This window comes from Gymnodraco acuticeps, unplaced genomic scaffold (genome assembly GCF_902827175.1).
Source record: "Gymnodraco acuticeps unplaced genomic scaffold, fGymAcu1.1, whole genome shotgun sequence".
NCBI classification, from domain to species: Eukaryota; Metazoa; Chordata; class Actinopteri; order Perciformes; family Bathydraconidae; genus Gymnodraco; species Gymnodraco acuticeps.
Window position 1 is genome coordinate 1,037,105 of NW_022992177.1, and position 18,834 is coordinate 1,055,938.

Genomic DNA, 18,834 nt, shown 5'->3' on the forward strand with positions numbered 1-18,834 from the left:
ATGTTTAAATTGCCCAGAGTGCTCGTGAGCTTTAATGTCAACGACTAGTTGGCGAGAGAGATATATTTTAAAGGGAAAGCCATTCAGCAGATGAAGAGGAAACCTTGTCTCTAGTGTTGAGTTGTTCCCCGCTTTGTTGGACCCTCAGCGGCCTGCCCTTTCTGCTTTCCCTCGAGGGTTCTTCCTATTGTTGTGCTTTCTCAGCCGTCTGCGCTGATCTCTATTCTCACCCCCATAACCGATTCAATGAGGCTCTGCGATCCTATTGGTGCTCCATTTTTTTTCTCTCCAGTGAAAGCGTTTCCATGGAAACCAAAAAATAATGCAGACCCTCACCACTGTTGCTCTTCAACAGCTAATAGCTCTCTAAACAGTTTTCAGGAGAGACACCTCTGCAACAGGCTTCAGGGTGAAATGTGACCACTCAGAACTAGATTACAGACAGAGGGATGTAGCTATCTGCTGCTGCTGCTGCTGCTTTAATAGACTGGAACGCAATGGAAAGTGATTACAGTGTTGTACTGCCTGGGGGTATGTTTGCTAAACCATATGGTGAATATTTTCAAAACGACTCTTCCGTTGAATCCCGATGCATGTGTAGCCACTGTGGAGATGTTATTGATTCCCAGAGCTTGTGCTTTGTAGCGCCTGCATCCACTGCTCTGTGATAAGGGAGTGTATCATTCCAGTGCATCTAAACCACTTCTCGGATTCGTCCGTATCCTCACTCAGGCTTTAACTGCCTTTTTGGAGATGCTATCAGAGCCTGTGTGTTGTGTATGGGGGAGGGTGTGCTGCTGCCAGTTGGGTTCAGCGTCCTGGTGAATCTGATGTCTACTGGCATTATGGTGTGTCGGCGGGATGATGTGGCTGGCTCTATCAACCAGAATACTCCTGGGATATTCTCCATCCAGAGTCCCTGTCAGACTGAGAATAGCCTGTCTGAATATCACCATCTAATGTGGCTGGAGCTGCATTATGTTCATGCCTCCGTAGGCAGCTCTCACCATATTTGAAGCTTTGGTTGTCTGTGCCAACGCTTTGAATCCAGCTCCAAAGTGTTGTCAGTCTAAACAGTGCTGCTGACTATTTTTACACATTGAGGCTGGAGCAGTTTAATTGGTGCTCATTGCTATTTAATTATTTTCAGCTATAAGAGACACCCGTGGCAAAACAGTTTGGAAACAGGAAAAAGTTTAAAGCGTTTCTCCTCATTAGACACAGTCGATAGGAGACGCATAATTCATTGACAGTTTGAGACGGCAAGTGAAGAGCAAGGTATTCTTCTTTTAGTGAATTATGCATGAGTGCAGAGACTCATCAAGGTCATGCGGTATGAGGAGACTGCGGTGAGGTGGGTCTTCTAATAAAGGATAATTAACTTAGTAAGAGCATACACACATTCAATCACCTCAAGGTAGATATTAAAGTTTTACCTGCCAAGAACATCGTCTGGACTGCTGCTATTAAAGACAATACCTTTTTTTCTCTTCCTTATTCATTTTTGCCTTCCTGCTGAGCAGTGAAACATTCACACATAAAACACTGAAGCAGTCTTAAATTAGCTCGCTGCTAGGAGCGAGTGCTTCATACATAATAAATGCAAACTCTGTCATTTAAAGTGTCCTAGAATTTTATTTTCTGTGGGTTTTTTTTCAATCTCTGTCTTATTCTGCATTAATGAATTGTGCACATTAGGACAGATGTGCCATTCCTCTGTGTCCTGTGGCCTCGCTGTTTATTCATCTCATTTGCACAGTCGTAACCTCTGCTCCTTCCATTGTGCTTCTGTCCAACAGCCCATGAAAACAGGAGAGGAGGGAGAACCGAGAGAAGTAATCAGATTCACCTGAACGGAGGCACACGCAGATACTCATGGTATGGTATTATTTTATCCAGAACTAGACACACATGGTATTAAAGAGAAGCCATAACTGTTATCTTCAGTGTGAAGAAACACATTTCTGCTCTCAGCATCTGTAATGTGAATGATTCCCACCAAATCCAGCAGTGATGTACCCCAGCAGACACGCGTTAAATCAGCGAGAGAAACAGCAGAAAGCGCTTGTTGACAGTCTCTTTTCAGGAAGATGCTGACAGCAAAGGCGCAAAGCCATTGTTGCCGTCAACAGGAGGCGCGGAGCGGGCGAAAGCCAGAGCGTAAAGCCAGTCCTGCGAAGAGGCAGACAAGTGCCTTTGTCCTTTACCCTCCACAGCAGGCCAGCACTGGTCTTTGTTGAATTCTGATTTGCATTGGCATTTGTTATATTAGTATGCCAGGCACGGCTGAGCAGCAGACATGTATAGATTGAAAGGTTAAAGGGGAGTTTAGACCCAGACACATCAGCTGTAATCAGTCATAGCACATAACCATAAAGGCAGCCAAGCAGACAAATGTGTGTTACATCTGAAAGTGACAGTTAAGATAATAACCTGAATATTTATCCATTTGAATTTTATGAGAACTGACTTAAAGGACAATTCAGGTTTATAACAATTAAAGTCTTGTTTTTTTAGATGTTTGAATAAGATCGTATTTACTTAATGAGTTAGTAACACAACAACATGCTGAAAAAACGGAGAAAGAAACTGAACAGTCAGATGACCGTATGTGTGAAACAAATGTTAAGGAGGAAAAATAAAAATGCAAGATGTTTATATATTACCCAAACGTTTAGGTATTAACATCCAAAACAGTTTAAAGGCTAACATTTATTTGCTGCTCACAATTTGATTTTGATTCCCTGGCTAAATGTTTGGCTCATTGACATGTTTCTGTTTCTGGCCCCGTCGTACAAAGTTCTAATGACTTCAGAATATCATTTTTTTTACAGAGTCTTCATAGTTAGTATAGATTATAAAGAATTAAAGTGCCTTCTCAAGCTTTGAAACGGTAGTGAGCAAAGTTCTTCACCTTAGAAAAAGCTGTTAATGAAGCTGTCAGAAGGAAATGAACCTTTTTCACACAATTGCAAAGGGGCAAACTCCATATGCAAGAGTGCGTGATACAATTAAAGCCTCAGAACAACTAAATGGACCTTGTGGTGAGATGATTTGGTCAGACATAAATGAGAAGAAGATCCAACCTGTAATAAACCAAAGGAATCCTCTTAATGTCTTTGATAATTGCTTAGAGCAAGCATGGTGTTAGCCGGTTGCTCCTTAATCACACTGTCTCACAGTCATAGAATTACATTAATAACCACATACAGTACAAGGTGCCTCCGCTGCAGCAAATTGCAAGGTGAGATCAAAGAATCCTGCATTTTCTGCTGCTGTTCATGTTCAGGCATTAACACACTTTTGGTTTATTTCTATGGAGTTGTTATTTGCAATGGGGCCTCCAGTATATGAGGTTATCTCTTTCATCTGTGGCACAAATATTCACATGCTTGATCCTCGAGGCTTTTATTTTAATCCCTGCATTGTGCGTGTAAGAAAAAGGAGGTTACACTGTTCCTTTTGCTGTTTCTCCTTTGTTGAACTTGTGTTGACTGTATAAAGGTTCAGATTTGAGTTTTCTTTCACAAAGTCATCATCAGAAAGTGATGAAATGTACCACAGAGGGGAACTAGCTGAATTCAAACTAACATATGGCCTTGCAACAGGGTGTGAGTGATTGCTCATTAGACAAATGGCTGGCCAGGCTGTCTCCCAGTCGTAAAGTGCTCGGCCCTGCTCCCCTTTGTTTTCTAACAGGAACTACTGCTAAGTGGCGATGCCAAATACTGATCTGCAGACAAAGGCCACTCTCACCACATATCCGGGTTGCCTTGGAGACCAGAGTCCTTATTGGAGGGCTGAAGAGTTTCCAAAATCTGCTAAAAACAACCCATGGCAGATTTCCCAACATTGTGTATTGGAGCCGTCAGAAAGTCAACTCTTGATTATTTGTTTTATGCATATGCTTGTGTCCATTGTGCGGATTTGGTGACATTCAAGCACTTGTGTGTGTATTAAGTGATTCTGCTCATGTTTACCCTCCTAAGTTTCCTTTTGTGTCGAGTCCCCTGAGGCTGAAAGTGCTGTCTATTTTTGTTAAATCTGACATTGTTTACTTCTGCCGAGGCCATCTGTGATGTAAACTCGCTTTATATGGAGATTTGGCAAAGACAATAGCCTTGACTAGAACGGTTTAAAACAAGGTCCGGAGAGAACACCACTAACATTTTAATTGTCTCTTGCCTGAGGGTCCACAACACTAGAGTTGGTGAGATTATTGATTGGCTTGCAAACTTTTTGTCCAACTGGTATTGATTCAACTCCTCGTGACCCTGACATGAGAAGAGGATTCTGGCGGCAACTTGCAGAGAAAAAGGCAGAAATACAAGATTCAGGAAAATAATTATCCCTGTTGTCCTCATGGTAATTATCGAGCATTTGGTTTTGAATTGAGTTAGAGCTAATTTTTCTGGAAAGCCCCAACAGCAATATTTCATCCTCCAAGGCGTCCTGTGGGAAAAAACAGAGCTGAGATGAAGTAGACGGTTAGGTGTTTATGTGTTCATTGTGTGTCACTACCACATGCCCTCACTGCCCGACAACCACAGGACTAAGGGCCTGAACTCAAGGGGATCAATGCATCATTGACCATGTGCCTGAGTCTGGTATTGATCCAGCCTGCGGAGCCAGTTTATATCTACACTCAGCCAGATTGAGGTGGCAACACAATTAAGTGAGAATCTCTGCTTTGAGCGGGAACACACACACACTAGTGTTCAAAATAAACCAAACTCTTCTCCTCTTCTCAATCACATGTCGGCTGCCCGAGTTAACCAAGAAGCTATCGAGGCCCTTCCCCCCCTCCACTCTGTCTTATCTAAGCGGCTGGAGAATCGATTCCAGTGTATAAGTATGAGCAACTGTTAGTACTGAGCGAACAGCTGGACGTATGCCCAGCTGGGATGTCAAGAATGTGGCCTGCAGTGCAGTTGACAACACATGGTCAGTGAGTTTCTGACTGTGCATTTGTTCAGTTTTGGGAGCCTTTTCTGTTAATCAGCCTTTTGTTCAGGAGTGTGCCAGCTGCCTGGTCAGAGGACTTCTGCTCTCGGGGGTTCACGCAATCTCATTTCCAAACTGAATGGGTCAGGAGAGCGCCACTCTCAGGAACAGATAAGAACTGCTATGTATTCACTGCACGTATTGCAACAATGGTCTGAAATGATAAATGGCATTGCAAGGCAGAGCAAATTCATCAGAGACTTCTTTTTTTTGTGGTGAACTAGCAATGTGCAGAAGCAGATCATTTTTGCCAATCCTTTATATGCACTGTGAAAACTCATTAAGCTTAGCCGGTCTGAGGGTAGAGCATTTCAACGTCTGCACCAGAGCATCTAACCAACATTAGGACATTTGCCTCAAGTCTAGCAGTTCGTCCAACTTTCCAACCCGGCTGTTTTTCTGCGCTGTGCTTTCTGTGTGAGCTAAACCCACACACACTGTTCGCCCGGTCGCCTTTGAGCTACTTTCGTACACTTTGTCTTTGTGGTTGTTCACTGTTGTCTGCAAGCTGCATGCCCTCTAAAGCAGCATCGGTGCTATAGCTGCTTAGCATTCAGTACACTTCAAAGCTCCTCGTGTGACAGCACAGCCCAGGGCTCACTCTTTCCTAATTGGAGGTTCATTAAGGGACATGGTGCGCCTCAGGGGAGCCCTGCTCTCTGCCAGAGGAGAGCAGTCTTTATTCGGATGTTGGGATGTTTACTTGCTGCGGCTGATTTAGGAAGTCATGGAGAAATATGAAAATGGGATTTTAATTGAGATTAGGGCTGATCTGGCATGTGTGTGTTCCCTTAGTGTCATTGTCAGAGGGTATTAGCGCACCCCGGGGGGAGAGCTTTAGAGTGGCATACAGTAGATGAAAAACACACACCTGCTCGCACTGCACCAGGGCGCCAGAGGACGAAATGTGCCTCCCAGAGGGTTCAACTAGGTGATCATTTAGAGGGTCAACGGCATTTAAAAGGGTCAAGCTCCAACCCTTACACTCTCAACAGGGCCTTAATATTAATGGTTACTTTTTATGCAGGCTCACGCTCAAGATGAAGTGAACTGGCTGGTTGGTGGGGGGTTGGATGGTGGCGACAGTTTGGCGAGGAGCAGACGCAGTGTCCTTGTCGTGCTGATGCATTTGTCCGGGGCGGTGGCCGGTGAAGCAGGGGAATATGGACTCACTTCATTAATCGTGTCAACTTCAAAGAGAACAACCCAAGGGTGTCCTATTTATATAAGGAGTACTCTTAATGTAGTCCTATGTCTTTCTTATCTCTTAACCACAGTGAGCTAACAGGACCATCAGGGATGATAGTGAAGACGCCGGTGAAACATACCTCTGGAGTTTAGCACAAAAACAGGCCTGTGTGAATGTGTCATAATTCCTCATATTCATACTGAGAAGAATGTAGGTCAGACGGGGTTGCCCTCATTACAGAGCTCTGGCTTCTGTCGGTACTGTGAGGATAATTTAGGATCACTGCTCATTAATCCACTATCAAACTCAACCATGCCTGGCTCCACGGCCCAAGCAGGCTGTGGATTGATGTCTGCCAAGAGTAAACAAAGGGATCTAAGAACCGTGTGGCCTTTCATGATGTCAGTAACAAGAGAGGCTGCAGATGTAGATGGAGTTGGCATTTACTGGATACCTCAGGGCAAATACTGCCTCTTAGATTGTCAGATTGAGGACGTCCATACAATTTCCCAGCTAACAAACACATTGTCTGCAAATATAGCAGTGCTGTCTCCTTCACTGCTTTGGGTTTTGTTTGTTTTTAATGGTTATTTTTTGCTATAGTCAATACAAACACAATGCCACACGACTCCTTATCTTGACACATTGCTGGCTAAGCAGAGCAGCACACCTGAGGAAGATCTGCCTATAATCTATAGTGGTCATTTGTCGATGTTGTTGTAAGACACGCAGCTCCTGGGGTGTGAACCGCGTTTCCCTTGTCTACATAATGCACTCTGCAGAATATTCAGAGAAACTTAGAGGTCTGATCACTACAGCTGGCCTTTGATCGATGAGGTCCAGCGATCCCATGGGACTCATAGGGAAAGACCAGTTTGTTTATTCTGCACTTTCTCTAGGGTCTCTGTGGCAGTTTGATTTATACTTTGCTGGTTTGCACCATGGGCTTGTTATTTGGAGCTGGGAAAGGTCTGTATATTGCACTTCAATCTTAAGCATCCAATGCATTTTAATGTAGAAGAGAAAATTGGCTCCACATCTGACAGTTCGGTTGACCCTGTGATGGGAGCGAAGAGCTAAAGGGTGAAGCTGGAAGAGAAATCAGACATTTTGTTTGGAGAATGAGATCTGAGCTGAGCCCTGAGAGTTTTTCCATCCAACTTTTGCCTCCCCTTCCTCCCCCTCCTTATTCCGCCTCTTCATCCCCTGCTCCAATAAATACAGTCGAACTCTTCAGAGGGGCCCAGGACTAACAGTGCAGAGCAGGAGGGCTGAGAAAGGGTATTTTTTTATGCTTTTCCCTGTGAATATAGTGTATGCAAATCTCAATTAAGACCCCCTGTGCCCTTATTAGGCGTTTCAGTGGGGCTTAGGAAGGGGGGGTTAATTCAAATCCATCCCGGGCTACGAGGCTGCTGGTTGCTCTCAGAGTACCACAAGGAGGGTGATCAATACCTAAGCATATCATTATGATTTAGGGGAGGTGTTAAACCATAGCTTTAAATCAATTTCCTTGGGTCTGGGGAGGAAAGGAGGAGAGGAAAAAATAATAAGCTCTCAGGCTGGTGAGGGAGGGAAATGTTCTCATTCTACGTTAGCTCGCTCCCACAGCAGACAAAGACCGCCTTCTTCAGTTTTGTTTAATTTTATTGTCACGGCAACTTACACAAGCCTACAATAAGACAAAAAAACTGTTGGCTCATATCACATTGAAATTAGATTCAGGACGAAAAAGAAACCGGTGCAAGCACACCATAATAAAAGAAAAACAGACCAGGAAAATATATGGGTCACAACTTTCTTATTCCCACAATTGCCATGCCTCTGTGAAATTTGCAGCATGCAATGGAGCAGTTCATGTTAAATACAGTGAGAGTTGTTTCACCTAAAAATGTGAATTTCCGAGATGGTCAAGGCTGAATTACATTTGAGTGACAATAGGGGTCCTTCAAAGACGGACAGGAATCAAAGTTTGCGTCGATCATAACCACAGCTACAGCGGCGCCTCAGAGAAGCAGACAGAGCGCCCAGAGGAGTGACAGCACCTCACACATCGGAGAGACTGCCTGAAGATTATGAGATTATATCTGACGGACGTGCAGCAAAGCACAGACAAAAGAAGTGGACAAAAATGCATTTCGACTTTTTAGTTTTCAATTTGAGATGACAGTGTCGGGCTGCCTGGTTCCGTAAACCTATTTACAATTCCTCAGAGAAGTCACCTTTTAATCCGCTTGTTACGCAGCCTCAATCTTGGCTATCACTATGGGAGAGCTAATTAATAATCACAACTACAAAGCAGAGAGTGTCGATTCGTTTCTGCCAAATAATTAATTTTCTTCTATCACTGAGACTGCAATTATATCCTCCCAATGGATTTTTTTTATTCTTCAGTTTTGCATATTATATAGAGATGATTCCTTAGACAATTCCCATCCTCCCTGAGGCAAAAATCTTGTTCATTTCAAGCTTTGTAAGTTAAACAAATGCTTCAGTGAAGGCTTTGTGGTGCATCAAAGATATGTAGGTATAAAGGGTCAGGGATACTGAGGCCCCTATGTTGTCTCCTAATGCTGGAGAGGCATTATTCATTAGGCAGGAGTGCCTCCAGGACGGGCCCTCATCAGGGAAAGTGTGTTTATGTCAGATAGCGGCTGGCTGATGGGAGCACAGGGCTCCTACCTCTCATTACATTAAGTAGAAGAAGCTCCATGGTAAAGGCCATATGTTGACCGTTAATGCACATTGAGCCCCAGTCAGGACTCATATCCTTAAAACGCTCTGAGATAGACAGCCCCTTGAGTCATTCTGAACCCGAGGACCCCATCTGTCCAAAGATAGGAAGTGCTGATAGGGGAAAGCACGTTTTAAAATTACATAAGTTGTCACGGTGTGTGGTGAGATGAGTTGTGTCAGGTTGGGTTGACATTGTGTCGCCCAAACTTGTAGTTACTTAGGGATTGCTGAGAGACTATAGCTGATACCGTGCGCCTGAGGGGGTAGAACAAGGATTTTCAGCTGAAATTGGACCAAGTGTGTGTGTGTGTGTGTGTGTGTGTGTGTGTGTGTGTGTGTGTGTGTGTGTGTGTGTGTGTGTGTGTGTGTGTGTGTGTGTGTGTGTGTGTGTGTGTGTGTGTGTGTGTGTGTGTGTGTGTGTGTGTGTGTGTGTGTGTGTGTGTGTGTGTGTGTGTGTGTGTGTGTGTGTGTGTGTGTGTGTGTGTGTGTGTGTGTGTGTGTGTGTGTGTGTGTGTGTGTGTGTGTGTGTGTGTGTGTGTGTGTGTGTGTGTGTGTGTGTGTGTGTGTGTGTGTGTGTGTGGTGTGTGTGTGTGTGTGTGTGTGTGTGTGTATGTGTGTGTGTGTGTGTGTGTGTGTGTGTGTGTGTGTGTGTGTGTGTGTGTGTGTGTGTGTGTGAGAACTCATTAAACATGTGAGCAGGTTTTTGCAGAGTATTATTTTCTTGGCAGGTTCATGAATGCCTATCCAGAATGCAGCAGAATGGGAATACTGTGAGCATTTGCCAGGATTCATTAAGTGGCCTGTTTAATGTTTATGTTGTTTCTTTCAGGGGCAGGGAGAGGCTTCAGCGCGGGGGACAACCATGGAGGGGGACTGTCTGAGCTGCATCAAGTACCTCATGTTTGTCTTCAATTTCCTCATCTTTGTAAGTATTTTTCATCTCTTTCTCTGTGACTCTTAATCTGGCAATCTCTGAAGTTAGTGTCAATCTAATGATTTGAAATGGGTTTTTGGCTGCCCCCTTACTGACTGACTAATGGAGCCACATTTGCATTTCATTAAAGGGAGGCAATCTTGATTCTATCAAATTCTCTTTTGATTAGATTTTAGTGTGCTGACACACATCTGAGGCGCACCGTGCCATGAAGAGTTTGTGAGTGGCACCTGAGTTTATCAGTCCTGATCAGACAATCAAGGGTAATCCTGTTAGTCTGAGCCTGTAAAGGGGGGGAGGGTCTAAGTAAGAAGGTTTGTCTCTTTTCCTGCTTTATTAAGCGCAACCAAACCGTTTAGAGACTCTAGTCAGACGCAGTTGTTCAAGGCCGGGGTAATAATGCAACCAGCAGAGCAAAGAATGAACTTGACTGTTAGAATCACTCAATAACAACCACTGTTTTGCACTGACATCCGATTGTTTCTCTCTACCGACATTAATGACACACAACAGCCTTTTATCAAACCCAATGAGCTTTCAAAATGGCTTCCTCCTCTCCTCACGCCATCGCCTCTTCCTCTAATAGAAGTGGTGTTCATTTGTTGAAACCCAGGTCCCTCCCTGTGACAGGAAGGAGGGGATTGTAGTGGAAGTGTGTCAAGCTTAGATCTCTTCCACCCCCTACCTCAATACCTTCTTTCCTTAATCACATGAGTCACCCCACAGTGGCGGCAGATAGGGTTTTAGTGAAAGGGAGGATGGAGAGAATGGAGGCTGCAGTGATGTGCATTTCTTTAGCAGGCTGGGGGGTTAGTTAAAGTAGGATAGATATCTTCACCAACCCCCCACTGAGGCATTATGGCTCTGTAGATTTCTAGCCTTTTATCTGCCGTCAGCTCTCGCCCAACCTTTTAGAGATTTGCATTGCTGGTATTTTTTCCAGCAAAAAGCACACATTTATTTTCCATTATATGACATCTTGTTGAATGTTTTGTGTGCCACCGGGGATACCGACTGCATTCCCATAAATTTTTAAAATGCAGTCAGTTCCTGTTTTGTCTAACTCTTGTCTTCTTTCCCTTTTCTCCATTAGCTGGGGGGCTCTTTCCTCCTGGGAGTGGGAGTGTGGGTACTGGTGGACCCCACAGGGTTCAGAGAAATTGTCGCAGCGAACCCCCTGTTATTCACTGGTGTCTACATCATCCTGGGCATGGGAGGCATGCTCTTCCTCCTGGGCTTCCTCGGCTGTTGTGGAGCCATCCGCGAAAACAAGTGTCTGCTCCTCTTTGTGAGTTAGCCGACAAATTCAAAACGTAGTCCTGTAACTGATCCTGTTTGTGTGCATATGTGTTGATTATTCTGTCTGTCAGTTTTGGGACTGTCAAGCCAAAAGAGCAAAATGCTTTTCTATTTGTCTTTGTGCCACAGGCCTCATGCATAGTTAATGCTAAGTGAAGCGGGCACAGCCAGAATGTGATTTTTACTGACTGAATATTTCTGCCACTCATCCACCGTGTCCAACTCTCTCTTTTTTGGTTTGTCTTTTTGCAGTTCTTCATGCTCATCCTCCTCATCTTCCTAGCAGAGCTGGCTGCTGCCATCCTGGCCTTCATTTTCCGGGAGCATGTAAGTCTCCTCAGCACTCACCTCAACTTCTCTGATGTGAAAGAAACAGATATCCTCCCTGTGGTGACACTAACCTGTGCTCTCGCCGGCTATTTCCTTTAGCTGACCAGAGAGTACTTCACCAAGGAGCTGAAGAGACACTACCAGGGCTACAACAACACTGATGTCTTCACCTCAACATGGAACGCCGTCATGAATACAGTAAGGCCTCCGCACACATGGCAAACAGCTTTGTAGCTTTTACCAACTCATTCTCATTGCTTTCTCCAACAGTATGTGGAAACAGGAACGTTTCAGCCTGGCCTCAAGAGGCTATATTTTATACATAAAACCCCTAGACATTTAGGTCAATATTCATGCTAGGTTGTTACACGCATACAGTGGACCACAGGCCAGTGCACAAACAGGCACTCAGAAATAAGGGTTTCTTCTCCTATTCTCTCCTCTCCTCCCATTAGTTTGACTGCTGTGGGGTGAACAGCCCAGAGGATTTTAAGGACAGTCTGTTCAGGATGATCAACCAAAATCATATGGTGCCAGAAGCCTGCTGCCAGCGTGCCAGTCAGACCGGGGAGTTGGCCTATATCAACAAGGAGCAGTGCTTATTGGGCAATATGATGTTCCGCAATAACAAGGTAAGTTCTGACATCTACTACGACACCTTCTCTCTCGCATGTCCTCTCTCTTTCTCCCTCCTTCCAAACCACCTCCAGCCTTAATTAGAGCGGGAGACAATTGAGGGGTGACATCCAGGGACTTTCAGACTTCTCCATTGCTGATTAGTGCTCTTGGGTGTCATGGGAGACCATCTTACTATGTGTTATAGTGTGGAGACACCAGTGTATGTATGTGTTTGTGTACGTGTGCATATATTGGAACATTTGAATTTTCAAGAAGCGTATATGTGTGTGCAAGGATAGAGGATAATGATTGTATGAATATGTGAAAATTAGCTGTGCTTCACAGTTGCACACATACACACCCATATCCCAGCTTCCATCTGTGTAAAGAAAGCCTTAGAGTGAAATGTAATTACAGTGGAAGCTGATAGGAAGAGGCTTTTACCACACTCTCCACCTGTTGTCTCTTTAAACCACAAGAACAATGAGAGATGTCCCACAATGTGTGTCTCTCTCTGTTCACTCACACAAAGAGCCCTCATTAACAGGCATTGAGGCTTTGGAGCCCTGTTTCCCTCTCATTCAAACAGGCCTTTGTTCAGAGTCTCCCTCAATTAAAGCTGTGATGTTACTTTAATTGTCGCTGTAATTCTGAAAGTTTATAGCCGATTGATTTCCCTGCTGATCGTCGCTTCTTTGTGTGTCCTCAGGGCTGTTACTCTGCAGTTGTTGACTACTTCGAACTGTACATCTATGTGGCTGGAGCGCTTGCCATTGTGGTGCTGACCATTGAGGTATGAAGGTTTTTCATTTGAGTAGATTTATCACATATGCAGCCTTTTCTTTGTCTCTCCAGTGATGTGAATATTCATTTTAGAAATGAGGAATTCTGCATTAGGCTGAGGATATTTTCCTGAATATGTCTAGTGTTCTTCAAAAGCCCTTTGTATGGGAACATCTCCATCTAGTGGTGAGACTTGGTGCTACAGGAACATAGATAAGATTCTAAGGCTGAAGTCGAATAGTCCATTTATCTTAGGAACCTTCCTAATGGAGTGAAATGACCCGGAAGTCCCTCAGTGGCAGCCATGATAAGTGCCGTTCGGATTCTCTAGATGAAAGGAAAGGAGGTTTCAAACTTCCTTTATAACCTCCTTTAGCTGAGGAACCACTGGACCTCCCTTGACGAAAGGAGAGGAGAAAATGCTGCCCCACAATGCCTTGCAGCCGCAGCATTTGCCGTCACACAACAGTCGGCCGTTCACGGAAACAACCGATTATGACCGAGAAATTATATCATGAAAGTTACGGTGCTTATTAAGCTTTTTAAAACGTATGTGGTAAGTTGCCAAAGTGCTTTGTTTTGAACGTTCAACAGTATTATAATCAAAAAGAGAAATATGAACGTTAGTTTTTACTGAAATGATCAAATAAAGTCAACATTTCACAGTCTTTACTGAGCTGTGTGGGGTTTGTTCAACTTTTAAAAGATGTTTGAATGGTGATATACACAGTGATAGATGTTAAGGACTAACGTTTATAATAAATACATCTATATTGATTTTAAGATATTTTCATAGTTCATACAATCATACGTATTGGGATCATTTGTATTAATGTGGACCGGAGGGAGAGGGTGACGAGCATACGTTTCAGTTTCCTTTTTTATTTATATTCCAACTTTGGTCATGAAGAATATATTTCTCTGTTGTTCACGTTCATAAAGCATAAAGCAACCGCATCAGAGCACGGTGCAGAGTCTCTAGATGAGTTTACAGTAGTCCCTCGTTCTTATTATACATCCATGTTGGTTTCCGCTGTATAGAAAACTGTAGTTTCCATAGTTTCCCCACAGCAGCAGACGCACATTCATGACATCCGCTGGCGCATCATAAACACGTTGGATAGTGAAAGTGCAGTCGGATTCTCTAAAGTACCGCGGTCTCTTCTCCTAAATCCTTTTGAATTCTCCTATCCACTATCCCTTAACCCCGTGACGTTTCACTCAGAGGTCAAGGAATAGACGATAGGGTTAGACGTTAGGAGCTGATTTTTGGATTATCCGACCGCAACCTCAGTCTCAGGTTGCGGTCGGATAATCCAAAAATCAGCTCCTAACGTCTATCGTCTATCCTTTGACCTCCGACGTGTTTATGATGCGCCAGCAGACGTCATAAATGTGCGTCTGCTGCTGTGGGGAAACTATGGAAACTACAGTTTTCTATACAGCGGACTACAACATGGATGTTCAATAAGAACGAGGGACTACTGTAAACTCATCTAGAGACTCTGCACCGTGCTCTGATGCTGTTGCTTTATGCTTTATGAACGGACAACAGAGAAACATATTCTTCATGACCAAAGTTGGAATTGAAATAAAAAAGGAAAGTGAAACTTATGCTCGTCACCCTCTCCCTCCGGTCCACATTAATACAAATGATCCCAATACGTATGATTGTATGAACTATGAAAATATCTTAAAATCAATATAGATGTATTTATTATAAACGTTAGTCCTTAACATCTATCACTGTGTATATCACCATTCAAACATCTTTTAAAAGTTGAACAAACCCCACACAGCTCAGTAAACACTGTGAAATGTTGACTTTATTTGATCATTTCAGTAAAAACTAACGTTCATATTTCTCTTTTTGATTATAATACTGATGAACGTTCAAAAACAAAGCACTTTGGCAACTTACCACATACGTTTTAAAATGCTTAATAAGCACCGTAACTTTCATGATATAATTTCTCGGTCATAATCGGTTGTTTCCGTGAACGGCCGACTGTTGTGTGACGGCAAATGCTGCGGCTGCAAGGCATTGTGGGGCAGAATTTTCTCCTCTCCTTTCGTCAAGGGAGTTCCAGTGGTTCCTAAGCTAAAGGAGGTTATAAAGGAAGTTTGAAACCTCCTTTCCTATCATCTAGAGAATTCGAACGGCACTTATCATGGCTGCCACTGAGGGACTTCCGGGTCATTTCACTCCGTTAGGAAGGTTCCTAAGCTAAATGGACTATTCGACTTCAGCCTCAGTCTATAACAAGATCACGTTTTATTCACATTTTTCTGAGGTGCCATTCATTTTAAGATAATAATGAAATTAGAAAAAATATATATTTACTGTTTTGTGTTTCCTAGTAAATACAAACTTGAGTCCATTTATTGCTGTTAACACAAAGGAAATAGTAATCCAGAGTGTGAGAACTATACTGCTGCTGGTTTCACATGCATGTCACAATTTTGAAAGACAACCGTATGTCTCTTCTCCTTGTTAATAATAATAATGTTCTTCCTTCCTCAGCTCTTTGCCATGGTCTTTGCGATGTGTCTCTTCAGGGGAATCCAATAGAGCTGCTCCACCTGTGAACTTCTTTTTCTAAAAAGGGAATTCAGGAGAAAAGAACAAAATGGACATTTGTAAATTTGTTGATCTCCTTTTCTATTGGCTAATTGTTAGAAAAACAAACTCTCAAACTCTTGTACTTCACAGCTGGACTTTTGAGGTACTGGGTGCCAAAACAACACGTATACACACACACATAAATCATAGAGAAAGTGGGAGACAAAACTGATGTAAAAAGATTTGTGTGTAAAGTGGAAACAGTAATTCTTTTGGACCAGGTCTAGCACAGACTGGGTGTAAAGTGGACACGGCATGAGGACCAGGTGAAGCCTGAGCAGAAGGCACTGCACTGACTTTTGGATGAAGAATATTTATATTAAGTAAAGTTGGCTTAACTGTAAAAAAAAATGTGTGTTATGTACACTTTGGCTGTTTCCCTTTTCCTGCTCATACTGTATACTGTAACACTCCCTCTTCCTCCCTTAATATGCCTTTTATACAGCCACGCTTCTATAATGCTGTGTTACATAAGCCCTGTGTGTGAGTGAGTGTGTGTGGGTGTGTGTTTGTGTACATACTGGATGCTCTTTTTGAATGTGTATGAAATAGTTTGTGAGCATGTGAGCTCGAGGCTCTTAATGACCCCTCCTAAGCTTTGAAAGCCAACCTCTGATTCTTTTTCTATCTGTATGGTGCTGTTTACTGCAGTAGTGGTTATAATGTGGTTTTAGGTGGTGAAATGTATGTGTATGCATTTGTATTAGATTCTTGAAAAGTCAATGACATAAATGGCATTCTAAATGACTGTCCTTGTGTTTTATTTACTTCTCACACTGCCAACACAATTTCAGATCATGTTCATAAATACAATTATCCTTAAGTGTAGTGTTGTCGACATGGTAATCAATATCCAGCAGTTTTATTCATTATTAACAGATTTAATTGCTTCAATTTTATAAGAGGGAGAACAAAAACGTTCTGATTTTAGGAGAAAAACAAAGCTTAAACACTTTTTTCAAGCCCCATAAAATAATCTATTGCTATTTGTTGCAGCCTTGTGGCCTTAGCGTTTGATCTATCTTAAAGCAAATCATTCATCTCTGCTGCACTTTTTTGACATTTGAAGTATTGAAACACAAAATCTGACTTAATATATTGATGAGCCAAAGCATTATAAAATGTGATTATAGTCCACGTATGCAGGGACGGACCTGACCAATTTGCTGCCCTAGGCTAGATTTTAGCTGGTGGCCCCCCCCTTCCCCCAAATGCAGACACTCACTATGACTCGCGCGTGCACGGTTGTGGCATGACCACCAAAACAGAAAGATATGGACACAAAATGTGTGCAACTGTATTTTGTTTCCTATCCATTTGAACATGATTTAAGTGGGGGGGGGTGGGACCTCACCTCACCTCCTCTAGGGGGGTCCGGTGGCATGCTCCCCTGGGAAGACTTTTTTTTAATTTTGAAGTTAAAAGCATCAATCTGTTGCACTTTGAGAGCAACATTAGGAAATCTATGGATACATCTCTCCCATATGAAACAGAACTGTAAGCAGATTTTCTTTTTCTTTATGGATATTTTACAAATCACTCCCCTTTCAAACTGTATTCTTGTTTATTAATAACAACTTTTTTGTACCGTCATATAGTATTTTATACCTGTTTTTTACCTATTCTTTTATTTTTTTATAACTATAATGATCATATAAAGGTGTGCCTTTACCTCACTGAGCTGAGGTTATCAGAGCCGCTCAGTCTTTCAGGAGAGAGCTCTCTAAAGCTCTCCCCCCTGCGACCGCTTACACAGTAAATTCCAAAAAGCACACAGAAGCTGTGTACGTTTTTTGGGAGTTTGATTTATTTTAAATGAACACAAATACAAAATTAAAACCTATAATTGCACACTAAAACCATTATTTCAAAAAAAGAACAATTTCACATAAACCTCTGGTTTTTACTGGGGCTGGCGCAGTTCAACTTGATTTTGGGGCGGGGGGTGTGCCATAGTTTATGGGCGCTGTACGCAATATAGGCGTAGTTCTGTTAGTATAAGATAATAAGATGTATTTTGTTGATTCAAAATCGGGAAATTGTAAAAAAAAAAATTCTCCCCAATTTTCGGCGCCCCCTATGGGTTGACGCCCTTAGCATTCGCCTATACTGCCTATGCCGAGGGCCGGCCCTGCACGTATGTATGGCTCTTGGTGTTATTGTGATAATGGACTCAATTTCCCATTGAATGTATTACCGTATTGATTATTTTCCTGCAAGAAAAATCCATGATAATTTAAGACAAAATAAAGAAAGAATTAATAAACTATGGTTCCGAGTGTGGAGATGCCAAACCATCATATGGCGAAGTAACAGATTTTTGAAAGTAGAAAATGTGCCCCTGATTTTCAAGAAGTGGTTTCACAGAAGACACTTTCACTAGAATAAACAAAGAAAAACATGTCTAAACATTTCAGATGTTGGTTGTATAAACCTGTCAAGATTGTGGCACGTATAGTGTAAAGGAGGCCTAAACTAAAAACTAAATAATCTGACAGAGCTCAAGCTCCCACTTTGTTCACAGCAGCAACATGTATGCTTTCTGAACAATTTAACAGTCCAACGTTCTTTTGACATGTGAGGAAAAACACTAGGGAGGAAAATTAAATATAGGTAGGCCTACAGTAGGCTATATGTGGCCTGTAATGCTTTCTCTCTTCGGTAATTGTTTTTCTTAATTTGTCAGCTGGTTACTCTGATAGCTGCTGCCATGCTCACTGCTCAGAATTAGCCTGGGGACTAATGGCAAATGTGCTTTAAATTAACTATGTTATGTTTTCATGTGAATATGCAAACCTAATGCTGACTCAACTACACAGACCAGTTTCAAGAGATGTTGGCTGAATGAATCGTTTTATTAAATGTAGTGCTGTTGGAGCTGTTGGCCACTAGGAGGCGGGAAAACATCAAACAAGATGGATGCTGTCGTCCAATTCATCTGGGCCAGTCGACCTGTCCACCTGTAAAGATGTTAAATCTGACGTTTTATAAACAAATGTTTCACGTTCATTGGAAAACATTGACTTGGAGTCGTGTCTCTGTCCACCTGATGAATGTAAGTACGATGTTCACTATGCATTTCTGTTTCTGTTGAGCTTTGTTTGCTTGCACAGCCCGTGTGACTCAAACGCAAAACAAGTTAAAAGGGATTTGTTATAAACTCAAAAAAGATTGGATAACTTTAATACATTCTTATTTATCTTGACTCAAAGGGATTTGCTCATGCGTTTGCATTGTGGTCTGGATTAAGCTAATATTTAAAGATTGAGGAAGGCCTCAGCTACTACAATCAGTGACATTATTACAAACCTGGGATTC

At 42.6% G+C, this 18,834-nt stretch overlaps 1 protein-coding gene across 1 annotated transcript in view; it reads left to right on the forward strand.

Moving 5' to 3' along the window:
* tspan18b (tetraspanin 18b) overlaps nucleotides 1-16,264 on the forward strand; it is a 33,467-nt gene extending 17,203 nt beyond the window's left edge. The window contains exons 2-9 of the mRNA XM_034204959.1: nucleotides 1,800-1,878; nucleotides 9,759-9,854; nucleotides 10,957-11,151; nucleotides 11,415-11,489; nucleotides 11,592-11,690; nucleotides 11,948-12,124; nucleotides 12,820-12,903; nucleotides 15,418-16,264. Of these exons, the coding sequence (XP_034060850.1) occupies nucleotides 1,876-1,878; nucleotides 9,759-9,854; nucleotides 10,957-11,151; nucleotides 11,415-11,489; nucleotides 11,592-11,690; nucleotides 11,948-12,124; nucleotides 12,820-12,903; nucleotides 15,418-15,465 (777 nt within the window). The 5' untranslated portion in view covers nucleotides 1,800-1,875 and the 3' untranslated portion in view covers nucleotides 15,466-16,264. The remainder of the gene's footprint in view (nucleotides 1-1,799; nucleotides 1,879-9,758; nucleotides 9,855-10,956; nucleotides 11,152-11,414; nucleotides 11,490-11,591; nucleotides 11,691-11,947; nucleotides 12,125-12,819; nucleotides 12,904-15,417) is intronic.
* Nucleotides 16,265-18,834: the final 2,570 nt, after the last annotated feature.